The 19,075-nt window shown below is 53.6% G+C and overlaps 1 protein-coding gene across 2 annotated transcripts in view; it reads right to left on the bottom strand.

Annotated features, from left to right (window-relative positions):
• Positions 1-19,075, bottom strand: part of GCN1 (GCN1 activator of EIF2AK4) — a 55,089-nt gene that overhangs the window by 8,589 nt on the left and 27,425 nt on the right. For both annotated transcript variants that reach the window (XM_006052972.4, XR_327075.4), the window contains exons 27-49: positions 17,397-17,477; positions 16,932-17,075; positions 15,889-16,016; positions 15,528-15,717; positions 15,266-15,336; positions 14,462-14,627; positions 13,896-14,090; positions 12,298-12,544; positions 11,769-11,890; positions 11,353-11,467; positions 10,444-10,623; positions 7,807-8,027; positions 6,569-6,637; positions 6,246-6,384; positions 5,961-6,157; positions 5,641-5,783; positions 4,208-4,325; positions 3,879-4,094; positions 2,704-2,868; positions 1,029-1,190; positions 707-799; positions 365-508; positions 4-273 (exon numbers count right to left, since the gene is read on the bottom strand). In XM_006052972.4, coding sequence (XP_006053034.2) covers positions 4-273; positions 365-508; positions 707-799; positions 1,029-1,190; positions 2,704-2,868; positions 3,879-4,094; positions 4,208-4,325; positions 5,641-5,783; positions 5,961-6,157; positions 6,246-6,384; positions 6,569-6,637; positions 7,807-8,027; positions 10,444-10,623; positions 11,353-11,467; positions 11,769-11,890; positions 12,298-12,544; positions 13,896-14,090; positions 14,462-14,627; positions 15,266-15,336; positions 15,528-15,717; positions 15,889-16,016; positions 16,932-17,075; positions 17,397-17,477 — 3,576 coding nt within the window. The remainder of the gene's footprint in view (positions 1-3; positions 274-364; positions 509-706; positions 800-1,028; positions 1,191-2,703; positions 2,869-3,878; positions 4,095-4,207; positions 4,326-5,640; positions 5,784-5,960; positions 6,158-6,245; positions 6,385-6,568; positions 6,638-7,806; positions 8,028-10,443; positions 10,624-11,352; positions 11,468-11,768; positions 11,891-12,297; positions 12,545-13,895; positions 14,091-14,461; positions 14,628-15,265; positions 15,337-15,527; positions 15,718-15,888; positions 16,017-16,931; positions 17,076-17,396; positions 17,478-19,075) is intronic.

Raw genomic sequence — 19,075 nt, 5'->3', positions numbered from 1 at the left:
CACCTTGGTGATGGCATTCAGGGCGTCCCAGCTCTCCTCCAGAACCACGGGGCTGGAGTCGTTGAAGAGGCGGATCAGGCCTGAGACCAGGCTCCGCAGGTGGCTAGTGTAATCCGCCTTGGAGCGTGAGCAGTAGATGTTGAGGATGATGGCCGCGGCCTGCCTCATGCCCACCTCAGGGCTGCGGGTGGCTTCCAACAGGTCCTCGATGATGATCCGGTGCCCGGTGTCGTCCTCCACAGACAGGATCACGGCCTGACAGTTGGCCATCTCCTAAAAGCACAGACGACACCTCAGCTGAGCATGCGCCTCCAGGATGGGACAGGACATGGATAGAGTCCGCAGGGGTGACTGTGCCCCTCACCAGCTGCTCGTCTGGAGTCCCCAGCTTCTCCTTCAGGGCCAACATGACCGCCGGGAGGATCACGCCAAGATGACGCGTCAGGGCATCACCCGCCACAGATGAAAGGAAAGCCAGAACCCGGGTGTTGACGGGCGGGGTCGTCAGCTGCAGGACGATGAACATCAGCTTAGTGGGGCCTGCCCATGCCAGCTGCAGCGCTGGGCTCTGGGAGATCCTGTCCCATTGCAGAGTCGCCGGCCTCCCCCAGCATCCAGGTTCAGAGCTGGTCCTCACGTAGACCTGGGGATGGTGATGTGGCCGTGGCTGCTGGGCCAGAGAGGGTTGCCATGTGTGGGGACTTACCTTGGGCACGAGGTAGGGCAGCACCACACGACTCTTGATGGCCATCACCTGCTTCAGACCATCCAAGGCAAACTCGGACACCTCCTCGTCATCCTGCAGAAGGGCATGGGGTGATGTCTGGGAGCCGCTCTCCTCCCCGCCTCCGCAGTCTGGACCTCCCTGGCCCCAACACCCCCCACCTGACCCCCCAGAGAGTCAATGCCATCCTGTGCACCCACTCCCTCTGGAACCTGCACTGGCTGCCTTGGCAGTCAGCCCTGGCGTGCGGCCCCCACGGAGATGGTGGAACCCCTCCTGGCAGGGGTGAGGCGGAGTCACTCACCAGCTGCTTCAGTAAAAATGGGAGGATGTCCTCTAGGGCCTGGTGGCCGATGGTGGAGTGCAGCTGCTCGAAGGTCTTGGCCGCTGCCTCTCTGACCTCCTCCAGCGGGTCACACAAGGCCTTCCTCGCCGTGGGCACGAGGGACTCGGAGAAATACAGCACCTGCAACAGCATGAGAGTGCTGAACCTGACGTGGTGGAGGGAGGGGAAGTCAGCGGGGGATGGGGGTGGTGAGGACCTCTGGCCTAGACAGGCTTCCTGGACTTTTGCCAGGTCTAGACTTTTCACTCAGCTGGTTTCTGTGGAAATGCACAAGTATGAGAAAGCAGAGAGGATTTGCGATCTGCCCCTAAGGAGCCTTCCCTCAGTGGTGGTTGTTTTGTTGCTAAGTCATGTCCAACTCTTGCGACTCCCTGGACTGCAATCCGCCAGGCTCCTCTGTCCATGGGATTCTCCAGGCAAGAACACTGGAGTGGGTTGCCACTGCCTTCCCCAGGGATATTCTCAAGAAGGGATGGAACCTGCATCTCTGTGTTGCATTGTAGGCAGATTCTTCACCAACTGAGCCATGGACTTAACAGTTAACAGTCTTGATTTTTTTTTGGCAAGTTCCCCAGATAGTCTGGTCTCTCATGGGAATGCCAAACTCCTTCCCATGGTGAGGCCCCAAGTGACCTGGCCTCCACTCCCCAGGCTCCTTTGTTCATCCTCTTGGGAAACTCCAAGTCCTTCTTCAAGTCTCAACTCAAATACCTGGTCCCTTATGAAGTCTCTGGATCTACAGTGGGGCCAACAACTGCTCTGTGCACTCCGTAACCAATTCCACCAAAGCAACGCCCCTCCATAAATCTAAGGACTGAATCTGAATATGGTGGCCATGTCATGGGCAGGGCCTCAGGCTTTGGGGCACTACCTACTTAATTAATCACAGTCCCATTTGATGACAGAATTTACCTTTGTTCTTTGAAAAATGCACCTATAAAAACCCCAAATGGCACACATGTACTGACACATGCAGGAGAAGAATCAGATGAGGCTGTTCAGGCTGAGCAATTGGCCACGTGCTCGCATCTCTGACCCGCTATCCACTCATCGCTCTGGCGCTTTCATCCCAATCTAGAGCTCTATGCCTATGCTCAACCTACTCAATTAGAAAAAGTAGGGTCGGTGAAAGACTCCAACCCCCCTTGACTGCTGCCATATGGAAACAATCTCACTGCTGGAGACGACGCGTTTCCACCCACTGGGTGCTCACTCTCATCTACTCCATGCCCTCCTGCTCCCTGCCACCCTCCACCTCTCACACACATGCACCTCCCTTCCCGGCTAAGCACACCACACACGTGAACTGAACTGATGCACTGACGCAAAAGGATTAATCTGAAGCCACCTCAGGAGTGCTGAGAGAAAGACCGCTTCAATCTCCAAAAGCCACCCCAGGCCCCTAAATTGCTGAGGTCTTAGCCTGTAAACTGATGGGAAAGCTGAGAGGTGAGAAAGCCCAGGGCGCTGTGGCCCCATCAGCACCTCACTGTCCACAGCACCCTCTGGAGTGAGGCTGGTGTGTCCCTGCGGGTGAAGTGTCGTTAATGGAGCAGCTTCTCCAGGAGCCCTCACCCCCTGGCCCTCTGTGGTGGGTAGGGGGCAGTCCTGCAGGCCCTGAGGACATGCTCACCGCATCCCGGCTGGTGGACTTCATGATCTCGCTCAGCCCGATGCACACGCCCTGCCTTTCGTCGCTCTTGGGAGATCTCAGGCCTTCCTCCAGGATGGGGATGATCTCCGGCAGGATTTTCTCCCCTAACTTCCGGACGAGATCTCCCAGCGTTCTGGCTGCGATCTGCCGGGCAGAGTCAAGTTAGGACAGACTCCCTGCAGACCCCGGGACACCCAGTGGGCTACTCCAGAATGAGGGCCCCAGGACCTCCCAGATGTTACTGGAGCCAGACTTAACTTTCCCCAACCCTCTATCCTGTGAAAAGCCCCCAGGGTACTTGCAAAACACCACAAAATAAAATTCTCTCTGCATCACACATGCCTACTCAGCTTAAAGAGTCAGCACCTTATGGATGAATAAGAAACTCAACACGTGTTGTCCAGTTGAGGGCTGATATCCCTGGATTGAAAACTGTGGCCTGGAAGTCACTTAACCCTCATGATCTTGCCCAGGAAAGGAGAGCTGGGTTTGTAATCACAACTTTCAGGGAAAAAGACCCATCTCCTCTGAGGCCATGCGCAAACCCTTGTTCAGAGCCAATTATGTAATCTGTTTGCCAGGGACGGGGGTTGGGAGTGGACTGTCAGAAGTGATCATTGGCCCTGGGGGCCCTCCTCCAGCTACCCTGGCCTTTGCTTAGCCCCTGCTTGCCCACCTCAAGGCTTGTGCGTGTCCAGTCCTGGTATCTCAACCACTGGTCCTTTGGTCCCAAACAGTCTTTCATCACCTTCTCACCTGCTAATGCTCACTCATCGTTCGTCTTCAAGCATCATTTCTTCTGAGAAGCCTTCCCTGAGCCCCTAGTTGGCTGACCTGGTACACGCACTGGCAGTGCCGTGTAGCACTTGCCATAGCTGCATTTCCCACTTGTTTGTGTGACTGTTTGATTAATATCCGTTTCCTCTGCCAGACAGCAGCTCCACAAGGCTGCTTTTCTTCTCTACAACGTCCTAGGCCTCCGCTTAGCACATGGTAGATGCTTAAGAAATATTTCTTAAATAACTAAGTAAATAAAAGTTCCCCTGCTGGATGGTGGACCCCACTGTTCTCCCATTCTCTGCAGACCCAGCTTTCTAGCCTCTGAAAGGAGGCATCAGGGCTATGTGGTCAGAAGCCAGGCCCGGGACACTTACTGTTCTCTTATCCGCGCATGTGCTGGCCAGGAAACCCAGCAGGAGCCCAAAGAGGGTGGGCAGGATCTCACGCAAGGTGCGGGGGGTGTTAGAGACCACAATCTTCCAGACGTGCAGGGAGGCCTGCCGCACCACCAGCTGGGTGTCCGAGCGGCCCATGTACAGCCCCGCCAACACCCGGTTCCGCCGATCTACCCCCAGGGCGGTGATAATTGCCTGCAGTGGCAGAAGGGAGCCAAGAATGAGAGGTGGTGAAGCCTCCACGGTGTGAGTGCCAGGGAGTCTCCCCACCAGCAGCAGAGGGAGGAAGGTCAACTGGGGCTGCACACCTTGTTGGACTGCGCGGTTCCAAAGTTGTCATCCTCTGAGGCAGTTTCTGTGGTCATCTTCCCAGTGACTCCTGAGATGTGGAACAGGAGATCGCCAAGGAGCTGAACAGAGCTGAACCTGAGGAGGAGGCCAAGAACAGAATCACAAGGGTGCAGGAGGAAGTCTTGGCCAACCACCAGCCAGAAAAAGAGACTGAAAGGAAACGAACCCCAAACACTGGTGGTGGTTCTCTTAGAACAGGAGAGGTCACAAATTATAGTCATTTCTCGACAATCTCCCACATATGTTCCTTCCAAGTTTTGTACTAATGAACATTACTTTAATAATGGAAAAGAACAAGCTATTTTTAAAAGTGGATACAAATATTTCTATAATAAAAGTTATTAAAGAGAGAGAGAATACAGAGGAAAGTATGAGCAGGGAATCCAGGAATGCAGATCATCAGGATGCAGGACGTAAGGAGAGGCCTAGGAGAAACTGTTTCTCTTTGAATGAATGAGTATAAAACTAACAGTTGTATTCAAACTGAAAATTCAATTAATACAAACAAATAGAAAGAGAGGGTAAACAAGCGCCCAGACTGCCAGCACCCAAGCAACCGCTCCGACACTCCGGTGACAGCCTGTGCACATCAATCACCCTGCACACAGACACCCCTCCCACACACAGGATGTGCAAAGTGGGCCTGCACAGGACCTGGCCACGGCCCGCACTGCCCCACCCGCCAACAGAAGGCTGAGAAGCGTCCTGTGTCAGCGGACGCCGTCCTCACACCATTCTTCATAATGGCCGGGTCAAAGTTCATGGTGTGGACGCGCTACCCGACTTTTTTGAACCTACCCCCAGGTTTTCAAATGGTAAGCAGTATCGCAACACACATCCTTCTAAATACATCTTTAAGCACTTGACTAAATATGTCCCTGAAATGAAATCCTAGAAGGAGAATCTCAAGATGAGAAAGCATTCATATTTAAAATTTTGATGCAAACTGAAGAACTAAAGAGAAAGAACATCTTAGAGGAGAACTGGAATTACGGACACTACTGTAGGAAACTGGAGCGTTACCAAATGGTGAAAAATGAGGATCTGGAAAAGTTGAGAGCTTTTGGCAACATTCTGCTTTTCATTTCTCAGTGCATGCGTGTGTGTGAGCTAAGTCACTTCAGCTGTGTCTGACTCTTTGCAATCCTATGGACCATAGCCTACCAGACTCCTCTATCCATGGGATTTCCCAGGCAAGAATACTGGAGTGGGTTGCCATTTCCTCCTCCAGGGGATCATCCTGACCCAGGGATCAAACTCATGTCACTTACATCTCCTGCATTGGCAAGTGGGTTCTTTACCAGTAGCGCCACCTGGGAAGCCCTCATTTCTCAGTAAGTTCCCCAAACACAAAGCTATGGTCACTGGGTCTTTCCACCTGAGTTCTTACCTTATTCTCCAGAGGTCATCAAAGAGGCCTTGCTCCAGCTGGGGCAGCAGCAGGGCAATGGCCGTCTCAGCATACATGGAGATGACCCGCTGGCCTGCACGCAGGGCAGTATCACGCACAAACTCGTTCTCATCAGCAAGAGCCTGTGCACAGAGCGGGTGTCAGCCAGACCTGCTGCCTCCTAGGCACCCAGACCCAAGAAAAAATGGGACTCCCTGCCAACCAGCTGCATCTGGCAGAGAGGCCGAGCCCCCCAGGAGAGAGCATGTGTCCTGGCCCCCACCCTAGGCCCTATCCTCAGTGGGGGCACCAGTGCCTACTTTGAGGATACAGGGGATGATGGGCCCCACATAAGGAGTGAATTTGTCCCCGAAGGTGATGGGCAGGTAGTTGAACATCATGATGTAGCCGTCTCGGACGTGGGGGGCAATGTCCACTTTGCTGGCTGTAGCCACAATTTCTGGCATCAGCTTCTCCAACTTCTCCACCCCCAAGCCGGCCATGACCTCAGCCAACCCTGCAGGAAAGGGACAGAGTGAGCCCACAGGACCTCAGGACCCCAAGAGTGCCTCCCAGGTCTGGCCCCTGGGCCCGCCCTGCCTCACCCTGCGCGGCGCCTGAGCGATCCACAGAGCTCTGCTCATAGGTCAGTGTCTCCATCAGCCACGGCAGCAAGTCCTCAAAGCATGACTCCCCCATGCCCTTGACCATGGCCCCAAGAGCCTTTGCAGACACTGTCCGTACCTGTCAGGGAACCGAGAGCGGGGAAGGTGGGGAGAAGTGACCACACAGGAATGAGGAGAGGTCCCTAGGGTCTCCTGCCCTTCACCAGACAGATGCAAACGCAGCTTCTACGGCTTCTTAGCAATCGGTTGGCTGGGGTGGGGCTAAAACCATGAGCTCCTGCCCCCTTCCCTCTCAGACTCACCTCAGGCACAGGATCCAGGAGAGAGGCTTTCAGACCAGGTGTCACGCTTGGCAGGTAAGGAGCCAAGTCCTGCAAAGATGGAAGGAGCGACTCAGTGGAGGCCTGAGGCCCACTTTCTCCAGACTGGTTCCTGGGTAGATCTTGACCACCCCACTCTGCTGACTAGGAGCACTCACAGGGATAAAGAACCCCCTCCATGCCCCTGGTTCCCTGAAGGCCCTGAGTGATCACTCGGAAAAACCTCTGAGGGACCCCAGGCCCTCCTCAGGTGGTGGAGAGCCCCCAGCTGCCATTCAGAGCTCTTTCTCCACCTGGGACCGAGGGCTGCCCAGCCTCGAGCATCCACAAGATTCTCTCAGCACTTTCCTTTCAGAGTTGCACGATCTTTACCTTAAAAGGTTTATGTCTCTTGATACAGCACTCAACTTTCAGAAACAGTTTTAAATATAGAAAGAACCTTATGTTCACTGCAGTATCATTTAAAATAGCAAGAAACCTTGGACACTATGTGACCGACAATAGAATTATGTAAGTTATGGTATATAAACTTGTTGGAATGTTATATAACTATTTAAGACTCGGTTTTATGAATAACTCGTTATAACTTGGACATACATTTATGTTCAGAGATACCATTTTTAAACGTAATTTTAAAACATAATAGTCTAGGCTTCTGGAGGGCTACGGGTAAAATGTTTTGGTTTTCCAAATTCCAATTTCCCAAATTTCCTAGGATAGACGTAACTTTCCACTTCATCTCTTGTGCCTGTAGCCTCAGCAAGCAAATCAGAGCTGTGGTACTGAGAGCACACACATCAGCCTCCGGGAGTGAGTGAACAGCGCAGATCTCTCAAACGAGGCTAATTTCCTGAGAGGCTCACAGAAGCCAGTGCTTATGACAAGGAGACACTGCCAGCAATCAAAGCGGCAGCCGCTTTCCCAACACCCCTGAAAAGTCAAAGGCCAGGCTGGACCTTTCCCCCCCATCAGTCGGTGAAAGGAGCTCACGGGGACGGGCCTCATCTCGGGGTGGAGGTAATCGAGACTTGTGTGGCTGGGCTCTGCAAGATGTGCAGAGGGCTCAGACTTCCACCCTCTACCCCAAACAGTCCACTTCTGCCCTGATACCACCAGGAATCAAATGCCCACAGCTGCCCTGTGTCTACTGTCGGTAGGACTGTGTGCCCTGAGCCAGCATCCATTGGTCTGTCCTGCGTGAGCCCCCCACAGGCCCATACCTTCTGGTCTGTCAGCGAGTACATGTTGCCAATGATCTGGGCGGCCATCTTCCGTGTGTCCGTGGAACGGTCCTGGAAGGCTCTCTGGACGATGGGCATGATGAGGGCCAGGGACGGGGCATCGATGAAGTGGACAAACTTGGTGTCCAGCAAGGTCTGCAAGCACTTCTGGGTCTTCCGGGAGGGGTCTGTCAGAGCGTCCAGCAGGACCGGGGCGATGGCTGCGTGTTCAGACGAGAGAGGCAGCTGGGTACAAGTCCGTGGGGCAGCTGCCAGAGCCCCCAGCACTAGATGGGTCAGAAGAAAAGGAGGCCAGGGGCCCTTCCCCGAGAGCCCCACAAGGGGCTGAAGAAGCCAGCCTGTCTGCAAAGAGCAATTCTATTCTTGCTCCCCAGGAGGAAGTGGTGTGGGGGCGGCAGCTGTCACCCCCTTGCCCTGCAGAGCTGTGGCTGGTGGGGTGCCTGCCGGCTAGCTTCAGTGGCCCTGAGCTGCAGCCCCAGCTAGGCCTCCAGGGGAGGCCACTTAGCAACATGGATCTTACTCAGGAAGCAGCAACAACGCAAAGTGGCTTTGTGAAAAAAACCGTTTGGAGACGACAAAGGCCCCCTGAACCAGTGGTGGGAGTAAGGTACACAACACTCAGAGCAGCCGCCACAGGTAAAATGAGCTCTCCAAAGTCAGCGCTATCAGCCCAGTACAAGGAATTTCAATAGGGGTACCTGGCTCGTCTTTCCCACAAGCCCAGGGAATTCACCACTAACAAGATACACGCCAGTCAAGAGTTCTGAGGGAATTTCCTGGCAGTCCAGTGGTCAAAACTTGGCACGGCGGGGGCCAGGGTTCAATCCCTGGTTATGGAACTAAGAACAAGCAAGCCATGCAGAGTGGTGCCCCATTCCCACCCCCAATTTTTTTTTTTTTTAAATAGCCCAATTTAAAAATGGGCAAAGGATTTGAATAGACAGTTTTCCAAAGAAGATATGCAAATGAAAAATAAGCACATGAAAAGATGTTCCACATCATTAGTCATTAGGGAAATGCAAACCAAAACCACAATGAGTGGTTAAGACTCCGTGCTTCCACTGCAGGGGGCATGTGTTCCATCCCTGGCTGAGGAAGTAAGATCCCGCATGCTATGTGGCATGGCCAAAACAAAACCACAGTGATATGCCACTTCATACCCACTAGGATTTCTGTAACCAAAAACACAGACGGTAACAGTGTTGGCAATTGGAACACCTTTGTGTGTGTATATATAGTTACTGAGAGTGTCAGGAATGGTACAGCCACGAGGTTAACAGTCTAGCAGTTCCCTAGAAGAGGTAAACAATTACCATATGACCCAATCATTCCATCTCTAGGTATCTAACCGAGAAACCTGAAATCATGTCTACAAAAACCAAAATCAAATAAAACCTTGAACACAAATGTTAGTAGCAACATTAAAAACCAAAAAGTGTAAACAATGCAAACACCCATCAATTGATGTATGGACACACAAAATGGCACAGCCACACAACGAGATATGTTATTAGGCCATAAAAAGGGATGAAACATTGACAGATGCGGCAATGTGGATGAACCCTGAAAACATGCTAGACACAGAAGCCAGGCATAAAAGGTCACACAGCGTATGATGCTGTTTCCATAAAGTGTCCAGATATGCAAACTCAGAGACAGAAAATAGACTACGGGTCATCAGGGGCCAGAGGTAGAAGGGGAAATGAGGAGTGAAACCTAATAATGGGTGTGGGGTTCCTTTCTGGGGCGATGAAAGTGCCCCAGAACTAGACAGTGGTGATACTTACATAATTTTGCGAAGATGCTAAAAACCACTATGTTGTACATTTGTAAAAAGTGAATTTTATGCAAATTACACTGCAATTAAAAAAAAAAGAAAAAAGGACCCAGGCTGGATTCCCAAAATGGAAGGCATTCATTTGATAAGAGATAAGACTGTTCTGGCCCTTAGAAATGCCCAGGGCTGTTGGACATTGTAAAGAATGACAACAAAACCCACATCTACCTGTTCCTCCCGTAAAACCCATCATTTTCTGATTAAAATCAAGTCTGGAAATACTCAGGCTGAAACGCATTGAATGGTCACCAATGCCCTAAGCTGAAGCTTAAAATTTGACAAGTATGGTGCTGCAAGTCAACATAGCTGGCTGGGGTTTATTTCTAGAAATCAGTCTTTCCTAATCACTCAAGAAACAACCATACTAAAGAGTAAGCTCCCTAATCTTCCCTCCATCATAGGTCTCCTGGAATGAGCATAAATACAAAGTTCCCTGGAACCTAACCCCTCTGAGGGGTGCTGCTGCTGCGATCCAGAGCCTGTCATTCAGTTCTGTGGATCTCAAGGCTCCCTGAGAATCAAGCTGCCTCCGGGCCAACAACTCAGTTTCCCCACCTCTATGGTCAATGAGTGCTCCAGACCAACAGGAAAACAGACCACCTCTGAACTATTTTCCACTGATTATCGTAGGAAAAGGGCTTCCCTGAGTTTAAAGGTTATCTCAGGGCGACTGTCTCTGTCCTCAGAGGGCCTGTGCTAAACAAGTGTACGTTCCCTGCAGCGTCGAGGGGCACAGGGAGGAGCAGGGCCCGTGCGCTCGTGGGAGAGGCTTTACGTACCCAGGATCTCTGGGTTCCTGATGACAGAGCCGATCTGCCTGAGCGCCTGCTGCCCAGCCTTCTGCACTTTGACGTGGGAGTCAGTGAGCACCTCTGTGAGCTTGGGTACGATGTTGGGTAGGCAGGACGACAGCTGCTTGGGAGCACAGTAGGCCATGGCCCCGAGCAACTCCACCGACCCTGCAGACGGCAGACACATGCCCGTGTGAAATCATGAGCCACAGGCTGGCAGTGCACCCAGGCTAGCTGCCTGGGCAGAGGAGAAGCAGCCTGCTCCTCCCCAAGCGGGAGGGCACAGGGCCTGGCTCCAGCCAAGTGAGCAAGACGCGCCTGAGGCCGGCTGAGCAGGGGGAGCCCGGGTGAGAGCCTGGGCAGTGGTGGGGACAGAGGCCAGACCCAGCCTAGAACTGGCAGTGTCCCCAGGTCAGTCCACTGAGCTTCTCTGTCCTCAGTCCGCTCACCCACTGAGTAAGAGAGTGAGTTTTCAAGACATAGTAGGGCAAAGCCTGAAGGACCAACGGGGAAGCCCCGACCAACGCTGACCCTCCCCAAATCAGAGCAAGTTTCGTTTTACAAATTAGGATTCCAAATCAGATTATATTTTTAAAAAGAGGGCTTAACGGGGGAAGAGGTCTTAGAATCAGAGACCTAGCCACAGACCAACTTTAGAGCTCTGGGATTTCCTGATTTAGGTCTGTGGCTCTTGTCAGAGGCCTGTTTCTTGAACGAAAGTGAACAAACTATTATAGAAACAAGCTGTCTGATGAGAGCCCTGGCCTCGCTCCTGGGCGGGAGGGTTGGGGGGGGCGGGTGGTATGCATACAGGACAAGAGCTGCATCTCTGCAGCCCTGGGAAGGTGCTCTGCAGAACAGGAAGCTGAGACAGTGGCACCAAAGGAGCAGCCTCACCGGCTTTGGTTCTCCAGGATTCCTCCTCCAGGGCAGCCAGCAAGGAGGGGAGCACCAGCTTCACCCCATGAGCACTCAGGTTGCTCATCACAGCCTTGGCACAGTCATCTGCAGCCTCGAGGGAGGAGAAAAGACGTTCAGGGGCTTTCTCCAGCACACCAGGGTCAAGGCCTAAGGCTGGACCTCGTGCCCCGCTGGTGATCATCGCTCACCAGGAGTCTACTGTGTCAGACCCCGGGCCCCGGCCCACACAGGCAACTGACAGGAGGGACGCGGTTTCTCACCTCACCAGGCTTCCATACTGCACTGGGAACCAGGGGAGTCCACACCAGTGACCGGCACTCGAGCGGTGGGCAGAGGGGCTCCCGTGGGGCAGGCCCCCCCACACCCCCGCCCCATGCAGCCTCAGGACTTACCTCCCGCACATACTGGTTCCCGTCCCCAAAGCACAGCAGCAGATGGGGCAGCACGTGGACCACGTACGGCTCAAAGAGCTTCCCCAGCATGGTGCAGAGCATCTCGAAGGCAAAGAGGGCTCCTGGGGGTGGCAGGGCGAGGTGGGGCAGTGAGGCTGGGATTGGGACGTCCTCTGGGGATGGGGCAGCCACAGGACAAGCTCCTCGTCCCCTCCTCACCCTCTAGAAATGCTCAGCGCAGCTGGGGGGCTACAGTGGCCACTCAGAAGGGAGCAGCGCCCTCTGCCTGCCCCAAGCAGAAAGGAGGCAAGAATGGGAAGCACCACCAGTGAGAAAGGCACCGTCTCCCTCGGCTTAAGGTGCTAGAGTCAGAAACAAGGACGCCCAGGCCACACGGGCGTGGCCGGGAGGAACAGCTCACAGGAGCACACACCCCGACGCCAGCCTTCGGCAGGGGAGGAAATGCCAGGTTCCCTCCTCAGGCAGCCAGGGCGGGGAGGGGGCAGCGGCCGAGCCTGGAGATACTCACCCTCCCGGCGGCGGAAGTTCTTCTTGTCCTGGATGGCATCGGTCAGCGCGGCCATCATCTCCTGCTGCTTCAGCGACAGGATGCCCAGGCCCTTCACCAGGCCCGCCAGCCCGTACGCAGCCCCTTTGCGCTCGGCGTACTTGTCTGACTCCAGCAGCTGCTGCATCAGCCTCTGGATCATACCCCCCGCGTCTTCCTTGATGGCGGGGACAAGGGGTGGCAAGCAGCTGGCCACGGACTCCTGGACCTGGGGGAGGGGCCTGCCCGTCAGTGCCGAGGCTCAACCACAGCGGGTGCCTGGCAGCTGATGCGGTCCCCCAGGCCGGTCTCTGCCACTGCCTGTCAGCCTACAAGGAGCATCAGAAAGGCCAACAGGGGCCCACGATCACGTCTGAAGTGCGTGCCCACAGGATGCATGCTACATCTGTGAGCCCCAAAATCATCAGCTGTTATGGGGCTGTTTCTGGTCTGAAGGGAGAACCAAGGCCTGGGCAGGTGGGGTGGAGGCTCAGGACGGAAAAACTTACTCACAAAGAAGGATCCCGAGAGAAGTGGGCTACTGTGTCTTCTTAGAAACAGCCCGAGTCTCTCGATTCTCAAATTTGTTAGAATCACAGGGAAATGGGGCTGGGACTTAGAGGACCAGGTCCAAATCGAGTGGTTCCAGAAGATGCTGTCAATCATCCCGACGAAGTTCAGGATGCCCAACCAGGCCCAAGAGGCGGCCTGTGGCTAGAGGCCCTGGGCATGATGTTTTGGAGGCCGGGTGCTCTGACAGCTTATTCGACCACTATTCTGTAAACCTATGGTTTTCAACTGTGCCTTTGAGGAGGACACTCTGGATGGCTCAAAATGAAGTGACCAAAACGCAAGTCACAGAAAATACACGTAATGTGCTCTTCAAGAAAGAGAAAAAAAAAAATCCTTTGCCCTGTGGCCTGAAAACTGCATTACTGCTGCTGCTGCTCCTGCTAAGTCGCTTCAGTCGTGTCCGACTCTGTGCGACCCCACAGACGGCAGCCCACCAGGCTCCCCCGTCCCTGGGATTCTCCAGGCAAGAACACTGGAGTGGGTTGCCGTTTCCTTCTCCGATGCATGAAAGCGAAAAGTGAAAGGGAAGTCACTCAGTCGTGTCCGACTCTTAGCGACCCCATGGACTACAGCCTACCAGGCTCCTCCATCCATGGGATTTTCCAGGCAGGAGTACTGGAGTGGGGTGCCATTGCCTTCTCCGGAAAACTGCATTAAAAGGCCCCCAAAACATACAACACACACAGAGAGAATGTCATGAAAAGCCTAACACACCAAGGACGATTTTTTACCCCTAATCTTTGTATATCCTGAACCAAGTTTATACTAAGTGCAAAAAATAAGTATTAAAAAATGATTAGAAAAAATGCATATATTTAAGAGATTTAGAACATAGTAACAAACTGACTCTCCACTAGGGCATTCCTAACTATAAATAAACTAGGTAGTCCCCTGAAAGAAGGGCAGAGAACACGGCCATCTGGATTTGACACCCGACTTTGTTTGCAGCTCCCAAACTTCGTTTGCACCGCCCACCCAAACAGGGACCGGGTAGTCGGGGGACATACCTGCTGGGAGGGGGTGGAGAGGGCAGCAATGAGCTTGGCAACAATCGGCTTCACTTTGGGGTCGCTCTTGTCCAGGTGCTTGGCTAGAGAGCCCATGAGGACCACCACACTCTGCCGCACGGCGTCGTAGCTGGCATCATTCGGCGCGTCCTTCAGGAACTCCTCGAACACCGGCAGCAGCGAGTTGACGTTCTCCTGAAAGCCCGGAGCACCCAGAGCCTCACGTCAGCCCCAGGGGCCATGCCTGGGGATGACGGTCTCTGCCCAAGCCTGGCTGAGTGACAGGCATCCTGACCAGTCAGCCAGCCATGCCAGAGGGCTTCCCGGTTTTTTGGCAGGATTGCAGCAGACTTACATCAATTTAATACCCTTTTGGGGTCTTTCTGACCCCAAGGAAATACAAACAGAATCTGCTGGGGGGCCAGCGCCCAGCCAGGACGTCCAGCACCAGGCCTCGCCATGGCACCATGGTGCAGCCTGCCACCTGCCCCGGCCCAGCCTTCTTCCCGCTCCTCGGGTGGCTGAGACCTTCTCCCCCATCTCCTCGCCTGGCTGAGATCTCCTACCTTTCCATGTGTGTTGAGCGTCGCAAGAGCTGCATCCAACATGCACTTCCGGACATCTGGGTTTCGGTCGTTGAGGGCGTCGGGGACAAAGAATTGAAAGAGTGGCTTCACCTGAGAGCTGTCCAAACACTGGGAGAGCTTGTTCAGGGCCAAAGCCAAGCCACACCTGGGAAAGAAGCGGGAGCGTGTCAGGGGAGTTAGAGGCCTCCCGGCTAGGGGCCTCTACCCTGGCACATCACAAGGAGCGTGAGCCTGCCAACAGCACACACTGCCCCAGGGCAGAGCACAGCACAAAGCCCGGAGCCCTGTGCTTGCCCCCGGTCTGCCCATGGGTCTGGAACCGCCCACTTGTAACAGAGCCCTGCCATCTGCCCAGAGGTTACCCCACAGGGTGACTACGAGCAGGGGAGCAGCTCTGCCTGTTTCCCTCTGTGTTAGTGCACTGCCTAGCCTTCTCCCACCAGGCAGGAGGAGACGGAGGGGAAGGAAGCAGAGGTGACAACACCAGAAGTGCCCGTATTCTACAAAGCCAAGTATGGTGAATCTTTCAGCCACAGCCGTGAGGAGGTACCTGGGGACCTCTAAGAAAACAGTTCCCAGGGGAAAGGAGTAACACGAGCAGAGTAGCCCAGCTGGCCAAGAGGAGCTGGAAGTGGACCTCAGGCCTCTGACTCAGAAGAAGGTCTTGTCTTTTCCCATCCCTGCTGACCCATCACCCTCTACTGCCTCCTCGCGGCATGCAGCCTCCACCCGGCCACACGTCCAGAAGTGCTGAGCAGTACAAGGCTGCAACAGCTGTCGTACCTGGCTTCCCACTGGTCTGGAGGAGATTCGGAGATAACTCGTCCCAGAGCATCCAGCACCGGGGGCGGCCGCTGCAACAGACAAGTGATGGATGCACTGCAGGGCTCTCTCCGGGCCCGCAGGCCAGCCAGTCACCCGGGTGAGGCAGGATCAGGCACAAGCCACCCTGAGCCATGGGGTGGCTCTGTCTGGATTAGGTTGGAGGCTGATCAGGGTCCAACGCCCCCTTGTACGCCCAGACTACAGTGCCCGGACTACTCACATAGAGCTTCTCCTGGTAGATCTCCATGAGCCTGCCCATGACCTCGGCCGCCTGCCGCTGGTAACGGGCCACCGCCTGGGAGAGGGCTTCCGCCCCAGCCTGCCTCACAGCTGCCTCGTGGTAGATGACGTCGTCAATGAGCAAAGAGCAGAGGTCTGGCTGCAGATCTAGGCCCATGGTCGACCAGAGCCTACAACAGACCAAAGGCAGCTATTCGGATGAGGACCTGCAGCGCAGGCCCTCCTGCCAAAGCCAAAGCCCCAGCCCTCGATCCCTCTGTAGGCTCAGCACGCTGGGTCCAATTACTCCACGAGAAGAAAGAGAACAGAGCAGGACAGGCCAGCCTTCTGACGACGCTCACCTCTCGGCCAGCTTCCGGATCTCCTCCTCCTTGTCGAACTTAACCACCCAGAGCCTGCGGAGAAGGTTCAGGCCATTCTTCTCATCAGTGTCAGGTGCCGGCAACACCATGTGGAGTTCCAACAGGCCCTGAGAGGGGTGGGATCGCACCACATGAGGCAGGACCTTTGGGAGAACACTCCGACCTGCCCTCCCCCTGCCTCCCAAGATGAAGCCACCAGCCACACGTGGGTCTCCACAGAAAATCAATTAAAACGAACTCTTAACTTCTTCAGCTGCACCAGCCACATTCCAAGTGCTCAGGAGCCACGCGATGGCTGGTGGCTGCCCTGCTGGACGACACAGTTAACAGTCCCATCCCGGCAGACAGCTCCGCTGGACAGCAGTGCTGGATAAGGAGCGCCATGAGGCAGCTCAACTCAGTAGCTGCTCTGTCTCTTCAAAGAGCTTTTCTTTTGTGAGATCATGGCATGGAGTGGTAAAATTTTTTTTAAGTAAACTTTTAAAATTTAACTGTTAACATTCAAGATCGACAAAAATTTCTGAAAAAGGATGTTCCCTTTGTTTTAGGAATATCTGCCGCACTGCCATTGTGTTTCCCGTTTTACCAAGGACTAGTGAACACTCGGTCACAGAGCAGTAGCTGGAGGCTGCAGACTGGCATTTGGGAAACACTTTCTCATACTCCTAGGGGATCCTTTAGTTTGGGTCCCAAAGCTCCAAGAAAGGGCAAGTATAAGGTAGTGGATTGAAGAAATGAGCCAATCCTGTGAGTCAAATCTACAAAACTACCAAGTTCCACGGTGCATTTTAGAAGTTAGGTGACGTCTTCAAAGGCAAAGAAAAAAACCAGTGATACAACTGCTTCGTTGTTCCAGTTCCCAGAATGACCCCAAGCCACCCTCTGTGACCTTGCTCTTTGCCTCCAGGACACACTGGTGCACACACGCGGCACGTCCCATCAGGGCAGCTCAAACAGCAGCGCTGAGGGACGATGTTGGGGGGCAGGGGGCAAGGCAGCCCCGTGAGGGCATGGGCACGCACCCGGAGTGCAGTGTCCCGCACGTTGGCACAGGGGGACAGCAGGGCACAGAGCAGCACGTCCACCTCCTCCTGCTCTGCGAAGGCACAGCCATCCTCGCCACAGCTGCTGGCACACAGGGTGGTCAGGGCCTCTGAAGCCAGAACCTGAGGGACACAGCCAGCCGCTGGGCTCAGTTCGACAAATCGTTTCCTACTACGGGGCCAGGCAGGGGAGCTGGGGATGGGCTTCTGGGGGGGAATCTGAACTAAGAACGCCCACCCCACCCACCCTTACTAGGCCTCAGACCCCAGCACCAGACCAAGGCCAGTGGCAGGATCCAAGCAAAACCGCTCATGAGCTGAGAACAGTCTGGCTGGTTCTCACGAGTACTGCTGTGCCCAAGACCAGAACTGAGGGCTGGGAGAGGCAATCAGAACCTGAGGGTGGGGTTGTGAACGGAGGAAGCCAGCAGGGGACCAGATCACCTGAAGTCGGGGAGAGCCCGTCCCGATCACCCAGGTCAGAAGGCGCAGCATGGCCACGCGAGGCAGCAACTCCGGGCCGTTCTACGGGAGAAAGCACATGAGGCAGGACGAAGCTCCACGGAAGGTCTGTAACCAAGCCCAGAGGCACGTGAGTCCCTCTCACCCACAGGGGAACATTCTGGGTCTTCCTGCTGACCACACTGGAGGGACCCTGTCAAGTCTACAACTCAATCCACAGGAGCCAACCCCAGTCAGCCATGATCTCCAGGGACTAAAAATAACTATTCCTAACCTTGGCTGAAATTCACAGACTTTTGAAATACAGGTGGCTCATGAATACACAAAGAGACACTGAACTTTACAAATAAGTAAAGAAATGCAAAATAAAACAAGACACCATTCTTCCACCTGTCATTGACAAGCTAAACACTACATGAGGTTGTATGAGGTTTGGAGAAAAGGGAATGCTTAGCAAGGGTATAGTTCAGAACATGTCACGTGACCTAACAATTCCACGCCCAAGAATCTGTCCTATGAGAATGTTCACGTGGTGTGCAAGGCATGTAAATGAACAGGGGACACACCACAGCTGTGTTCAAAACATGGAAACGTTTGCAGCCTTAAAATGTCAATCAGCAAGTAAAAAGCTGACTAAAACATGGTGCGCCCACCGAACAGAGCCTGTAAAATGAGATCCACATGATGTGGACCACATAGGTCCTGACACTGGAGGAGGCCCAGAGAAGTCAGTCCCGTGAAAGGAGCGGTGCAATCCATTTTTTGCATTACTGCATTTGTGAGTATGAGCTTTATATGTGCTTAAATAAAAAAGTCCACGAGGGTATAGACCAAACTGTTATTAATAGCTACCTCTGAGGAGGGGCATTTCTCTTTTTGCTTCTGTACTGTTGGAATTTTTTTAAAGTACGTAAGCATTACTTTCAAATTTTTAGAACATTATCTACTAAAATTGGGCTTCCTCGGTAGCTCAGCTGGTAAAGAATCCGCCTGCGATGCAGGAGACCCTGTTTCAATTCCTGGTTGGGAAGTTCCCCTGGAGAAGGGATAGGCTACCCCCTCCAGTACTCTTCCCTGGTGGCTCAGCTGGTAAAGAATCCACCTGCAATGTGGGAGACCTGGGTTCAATCTCTGGGTTGGGAAGATTCCCTAGAGAATGAAACAGCTACCCACTCCAGTTTTCTGGCCTGAAGAATTTCATGGACTTTATAGTCCCTGGGGTCAAAAAGAGTCGGACATGACTGAGTGACTTACACTTTCAATCTATTAAAAAAGAAAATTCCTCAGGACTTCCCTGGTGGTCCAGTGGTTAGGACTTCAAGTTCCAATGAAAGGCGTGGGGATTCTAACCCTGGTCACGGAGCTAAGATCCCACATGCCTCATGGCCAAAAACCCAAAACATAAAACAGAAGCAATATTGTAACAAATTCAATAAAGACTTTATAGATGGTCCACACCCAAAAAGTCTTTAAAAAAAAAAAAATCCTGGCTGAATGAGCTCCAGTCTCAAAAGCAAGTGAAAAGGATAGTAACCAGCACTGTCTTCTTAAGAACAACATACAATAAGTTAGAGTCCTTCAACTCCTTTGGCTCAGAAACTATCAGACGCAGGAGACCCATAGCTTCTGTGAGGCCTTGGAGCCTCTCTCAATAGAACATT

This window comes from Bubalus bubalis, chromosome 17 (genome assembly GCF_019923935.1).
Source record: "Bubalus bubalis isolate 160015118507 breed Murrah chromosome 17, NDDB_SH_1, whole genome shotgun sequence".
NCBI classification, from domain to species: domain Eukaryota; kingdom Metazoa; phylum Chordata; class Mammalia; order Artiodactyla; family Bovidae; genus Bubalus; species Bubalus bubalis.
Note: the sequence above shows the minus strand (reverse complement) of the source record. Positions and strands in the feature narration are given on the sequence as shown.